At 37.3% G+C, this 6,665-nt stretch overlaps 1 protein-coding gene across 2 annotated transcripts; it reads right to left on the reverse strand.

The window, feature by feature from the left end:
* Nucleotides 1–239: 239 nt before the first annotated feature.
* Nucleotides 240–4,681, reverse strand: LOC133915332 (uncharacterized). Of its 2 annotated transcripts, XM_062358463.1 has the most exons (9): nucleotides 4,371–4,681; nucleotides 2,319–2,433; nucleotides 2,139–2,245; nucleotides 1,642–1,767; nucleotides 1,425–1,545; nucleotides 1,239–1,323; nucleotides 994–1,111; nucleotides 888–923; nucleotides 240–587 (listed from the first exon to the last, which is right to left on the reverse strand). In XM_062358463.1, the coding sequence occupies exons 1-9, from the start codon at nucleotides 4,572–4,574 to the stop codon at nucleotides 435–437; spliced, it is 1,065 nt and encodes a 354-aa protein (XP_062214447.1). In that variant the 5' UTR covers nucleotides 4,575–4,681; the 3' UTR covers nucleotides 240–434. The 2 variants fall into 2 exon arrangements, with proteins under 2 accessions (XP_062214447.1, XP_062214441.1); XM_062358457.1 differs by lacking the exon at nucleotides 4,371–4,681 and adding an exon at nucleotides 2,987–3,136 and having other exon boundaries at nucleotides 443–927; nucleotides 1,025–1,111.
* Nucleotides 4,682–6,665: the final 1,984 nt, after the last annotated feature.

The raw sequence follows: 6,665 nt of genomic DNA on the forward strand, positions 1-6,665 counted from the left end.
TTTCTTCCCGGTACTTGGACTCTGCGGGTCATCGGGGAACTGGGGTGCTCAGGGACCAGAGACTGTGACCCCGAGCACCTTCTCCCGGAACTTAGATTTTCCTCATCCTGCAGGGGGACCTCGCGGGATGGTGACACGTGGCGGACGGCTGACCTGGTCTCGGGACTCAGGGACCCCTGGTTCCTGATACACCGACAGTATCCATTCAAATCGTGGACAGCTCGCTCGAGCAATACTGCTTGCACAAACAAATTTATACGATGTTATGCCTTCAGTGGTTCAGTGAGACATGAAACAGAATACAATGTTGCATAAGAATGGAGCGCTGCGCATGCGACGTGCTGAGCATCTTCTAAAAAAATTGAGGGGGAAGCTCAGCGTAGAGTGTAGACATGTCTTCTTCTGCTGAAAGGGTACCCAGGGACCATGCTTTTCTACCTCAGCCACCATCTTTGAACTGCCGAAATGGGTGTATTGAGAAATGGCGCATAGCGATAAATGTATGGGTTTATCGCCCGGCCTATTCTCGCCCACGCGCTCTGGTGGTAGCCAGATGTCACAGGAGCATGGTACATCAGCTTCAATAGCTGCACGAAAGAAATGTTCGAAAAGGTTAGCTAGGTAATTCAGTTAGGAATTCACTAGCTGAAAACCTAATAGGATTAGATAGGACTGGAGCGATCAAACAACCCATTCGACGTTAAGTACAATGCCAGAGCTATGATTTGACCTACCACCAGATGAAATAGGCACACTGCACTGGTAATGCAGTCGATGAGATGGGAAAGAAAACATGGTGTCGTCATGTTCCCCAAACTACTAAAGGAAGAAAAAAAAACTAAATGAGGGTAAAAAGAAAACCACTTGTTCAGAGCAGGATAACTCACATGAAAGTACATGAATGTCTGGATTATGTTGCGTCTTGACCTGCATAAGCACAAGCACAGGACATATAAGCTCACATAAAATAACTTTATCTAAAAAGTTCTTTGAGAAGTTAATGCTTGAGGTGATCATAAGATACCCCTGGGTAATTTCAGCATTTGAACAAAGTAGGCTGAGTGTAGTGTTGTTTGTCTCTACCCACAGGCAAGGGTCCTCCAAGTACTTCCTGATCAAGTGAAAGTAAGAAATCACTAACCAACAGGTGCCCACGGTTGTGGAAATTGATTCATAGAATTTAAAGTGCCATAAACCTAAGTATAGTAAAGCAGATAAACAAGTTTGAGTTTACCAACCTGTATAAAGAAGAGCGTGTAAAATTATGCCTTAGGAATCGAGCAACATGATCAAGTGCCCAGCAAAGCACAGGAAGTAGAGAAACTATAACCAAAGAAAAGGAACAGCTTAGGGCAGAGCAAACAATGAGACCAAAGATCAGACTCACAAATTGGATAAAGTGGACAAAAACCAGACCATCTTACCCTTAAAGTGCACATTAGACGTGAACATCATAAGAGAGAACATCAAATGAACAAAGTCCTTGGCTACAATTATAGATTGCAACCAAGGCTGAATTGCAGGCATGTTCCATGCCCTTGGTTTCTACAAACAGAACAAAAATCATAACCATCAAATAGTGGAACATTAGCACAAATAAAACTAGAAAAGAAAGGGGCTTTATCCATTCATTCAGATTACCCCATAAGTGCAGAATAAAGAATACATGGACGAGCAGATTGTTCCTAGCAATGAAAGCCTGTATGCTTTACTTGAGATATGGTTTGGTAGAATAGGAACTACACCAAGACTAGCAACAACCAGTATCTGCGAAATCATGATTCACGAAACCTGTCCAACATGGAACAATGTCAACCAAGCAATAGTGGTAATGAGAACAAGAGAAACAGCAAGAAATCTATCATAAGCCACTAATAAAATAATGATCTAATGATCAGGCAATCACCCAGAGTATATCAGAAATCAGCGAGATAAAAAATACCATGACTACAAATAGCGCCAGCAGTCAAGAAATATGCAAAATATGAGCCAACTCTTGAGAATCAAAATGGTAGAAGGTGAAACGACTGAAATGACTAAAGTGAATGCAAAATGCAAACATAAAAATTGAGGCTCCTGCTCACATCAACTAGATCATACATATGAGTTCTACATTAAGCAGGCTGCCCATTCCATACCCAGGCATTGATAGAGAAGTGTATTGTCCGTCCATCTAGCCGTAAAGAATTTCCACTCCTCTCAGCTGGTGGTGGTTGGGAGGCAGCAGTTGATCTCGCACTAGATCCTGCACGAGAAAATTTTTAAATTCAAACTGTCAATCCAAAAGTAAGCTTTTAAGCACCGCAATTTCATGATACCTGAGTCATGAGGTCTGACATTATCAGAGGATGGTGTAGATGAAGACCTTGCTGCTGGTCTGGTTGACTGAGTTGAAGTCATGGAGGACATTGGCTCAACAACCAAACCAGGATCCTAACATGTAAAGAAAGAAATCTCAATACTTTACCGGTCCTGCTTTTATTAATTTGCTTGGATATATCATTGTATCACCTTAGAAAAACCAAGCATAAGTAGCAAGATTTTGTAACATCAAAAACTGATCAAACTGTACAGAAGATACGATATGCAGCAAAGATGGTGTACACTGGAACACTACAAAACCAATAAGGAGAACGTTGACTGAAATAATAAGAAAGCATTAATTGGATCATGAGCATATAGAAAAATTGTATGGTATATAACACTGGCAGTCCAAGGCAAGCAGTTCAGGCTTGCTTGAAATAAAACATTTGCATCCATAAATGGCAAATACTACTAGCATCTAGCCAAGTTAAATATGATTCCAAGAACATGCAAACGAAAAATGGAAAAAAAAAACATTTACAGAACAAAGTGTCAGATCTTTGCATCCCAAATTGTGCAACTCCAAAAGGTGTTGTTGCAGCAAGAAGAAATTGGAGTGTTAAGTGTGGATGAAAAAAAGCACCAATAATTTCAATACAACACACAAATGCGCAAACCTCACCCCATAAAAGAGAGTGAAGAACCCATAATGGGTTCATTAAACATATCTTCAGTGTTTGTCGTATTGATTTGGCTCAGTAACTATCCAAGCAACAGCTCTGGGTTTTCCTTTACAGCACCGAAATAATAACACAAGACCCCCGATAGTTGAGCTACCTTAATCCATAGAAATGAACAACCGTCAATTCTTCATGAATAACTAGGCATGAAAAGCATAGGCACACCAAATTTACACATGTAAAAGTAGTAAGTCAAATATCGACAGGACCATAGCGAAAATGTGAAATTGAGGACAACGACAATATCATGGCAGATCGTATACCCAATTTGATCTTATGACACTAGAGGAACACACAATACTACAATCCAGTACTTCTTCTCTTTGCAAGATAATGTATTACTACCTTAACAGACATTTTTTTCGTTGTCTAAAAACTTCTCAGCAGCACTAGTAGAACTAATCCTTCCGTAACACACCTAGTCAACTACTATATACTAAAATGTCTGGAATCCCTGAATTCTCAGGGCTGCCGTAGCTGCTGTAGCATTAGCCATGTGTATGTGTGTATATATATATATGTATATATATACGTATAGGTATACGTGCACATATATATGTATATATACGTATATGTATACGTATATATATACATATATATATAATTTTCTTTTTGGAAATTCTAGAAAAATATCGAAATGAATATTAGTTACACCAACTACTATATACTAAAGTGCCTGGAATCCCTAAATTCTCCGGGCCTTTGCTATTGTAGCTACTGTAGCAATGGGCCATGTGTGTGTACATGTATATATGTATATATATACATATAGGTATACGTGTGCATATATATATGTATATGTATACATGTATACGCATATACATATGTGTGTATATACGTACACATATATATATGTAATTTTTTTTGGGAAATTCTAGAAATATGTCGAAATGAATATTAGTTACATTAATAAATCAGCTGAAAAAAACTAAAATGCAAAGAAAAATATCTAAAACTCAAAAAAATATGAAACAAATTTTTTTTAGGTAGTATTACTTCCACCTACATGTTAAAACTACTATATGCATGCATAAAAGTACTATTATTTTCTCTATAATTAATTGAATGTGTTTAACATTAATAATTTTATAAATAAATATTGAAATGTACAAAATTTGTGAACCTAATTTTTTAGTCTTCTTTTGTCGAAATAAAAATGGGCGGGTGTCGCGCCAATCAGACTAGTAGAACTAAACCTTAGCAGAGGGCTGAGTCCAGCAGATCACGAGGCACATCCAACCCAGGTAACATGAAAGATGCATCCAATCCGGCACCGCGGCATAAACAAGCAACCGCAAGGGAAGGTTTGGGGGAGGGGGGACTCATGATGTACCGCTGGTAGAACTTGCGCTTGAAGTGATCGACGACGTCGGGGCGGGAGGCGAGGTGGGGCGGGACGAGGACGTTGGACCAGTACCCCACCCACCGCGCGTCGTTCTCGTAGTCGTACGCCGCCACGGCGATCCGCTTCAGCCTCTGTGGATCTTCCCCGCCGCCGCTCGCCCCGGTGCTCGCGCCCGCCTCCCCCATCGCCGTCGCACGCCGGGATCCTCTGCCTAGGCCTTAGATGCGCTCGCCTGTTCTCGGTTTCGGGAATCGGGAGAGGGATGACTGCAGCAGAAGTTTCAGCAGACGGGAAGAATTCTTTTCTTTTCTTTTTAATCATTTTTTCTGCTTGCAGGGTTGAAAATTCGTCTAAAACAGCTCAATATTCCAAAAACTGATCAATTCTGAATTAGATCGGTTTTTGAATTTGAATTAAAAATTTTAAAATATAAAAATTCAAAAAATACAAGGGAAATTCTAAGAACTTCTATGAAAAAATTTAAAAAAAAATCTCGTTTGTATCATATTTTATATGGAGGAAGTTCGAAAAAGAAGAAAAATATTAAAATAGTCGTATGAACATGATGATTTGGCCCATCACGTTAAGAAAAAGTTTAATATATAAACACATTTTTTTTTATGTAGGGTATATCTTAAGAATATTTAAAATTTGTTTCATTTTATTTAGAGTTTTATTAAGTTCTCCATAACTTTTACAAAGTTCACAAGCATAAAATGAACGTATTAATATTGTAATTAATATTTTTCATGTCTATCATTATTTTTCCTACATAAATCATAGTATAAGTAAACTAATAAAAGTAGTTTTACTTATTTTGGAGGTGTGATAGGTTGGTTATGAATTAATCTAGTTGTAATACATTTACACTATCAAGCATGTTATAATAACTATTTCATGAGTTCATGTATTTTTAAAACATAGGATCATGTAAGAAGACTAAAAAATTGGTTTTATGATTTTTAGATTAGCAAAGAATTAACTATACATTTAACTAGGTTTAGCAAATACATTTTCTCACAAAAAATATTTATTTTCTTATTATTAGAAATAATTTTATCATGTAGATCATGTTTACAAGTAAACCAATAAAATTTATTTCACTTGATTTGAAACTTAGATGAATTAGTTCTTGATTTTGCAAGATTAAGCTATTTTTTGGTTTTTTTCTTGAACTTCACTGAAATTTGAGAAATGTGCTCGGTAAATCGGGAAATTCGATCAGTTTTTGACTAATTCGTTCAAAATGCATTCAATGCGGAAAATATCATCGGTAAATCGGAGAATTTGCTCGGTTTTTTATGGAATTTGATCGGTTTTTTCTGACTCGATTTGGTCAGTTTTTATCTCTAATTTATAAATTTGTTCGAATTCTCGCTGAATTTCAATCGAATTTTCTGGTTTTCGTGAATTTCAAAAAATCAGTGGGTAGCGGTTTTCGTTGCGTAAACAAAATTATTAACCCTGTTTGCAGTTGCAAGGTGGGGCCCGGAGAGACTGGAATGATGGGCTCTCATGCTCAACATCTCGTCTTCGCACACTATTACAGAACCGGCCATATATGCTGGTACCAAATGGGTCGATAATGATGGGACATCACTGCTGATTCAAAAGTCGTGCAGCAAGAATTAGCCAATGTGACTTATGAACCAACAGTGATGAAGAGCATCACTGCCGGGTGAGAGTACCGACCGGCAGTGATACCTAAACTATCACTGTCAGTTCTAGCCACGAACTGATAGTGATAGTTTGTCACTGACAGTGATAGTTCGTCAAGTATCATTGTCGGTTTGTGTTATGAATCGGCAGTGATAATGTGTAACACTGTTGGCTCGTGTGACGAGCCGGCAATGATAATGGATGATATCATATTTTAATCTTTACTTTTTCATACGAAGTTGAATGGAAAAAATTTTACATGAAAATTATAGTTCTCGATGAGATCTAAAATTTTGTAGCTGAAAACTTTTTAATTTGAGGTCATTTAAGTGTCCACATAATCTTAATAAAGTTTCAGTCGTGGTTGATAACAACTAATCTTAAAAAATCTATAATTTCCATACAAAGTCGGATGAAGACAAATTTTATATAAAAATTATAGCTCTCGACGAGATATTTATAGTTTATTATTATTATACGAAGTCGGATGAAAACAAATTTTATATAAAAATTATAGCTCTCGACGAGATATTTATAGTTTATTATTATTTATTTAAAGCCATATAGATGCACAAATAAATGCCTAAAAATGGTACAGAGGTAGCCACATACTTGAC

Source organism: Phragmites australis, chromosome 1 (assembly GCF_958298935.1).
Source record: "Phragmites australis chromosome 1, lpPhrAust1.1, whole genome shotgun sequence".
NCBI lineage: Eukaryota > Viridiplantae > Streptophyta > Magnoliopsida > Poales > Poaceae > Phragmites > Phragmites australis.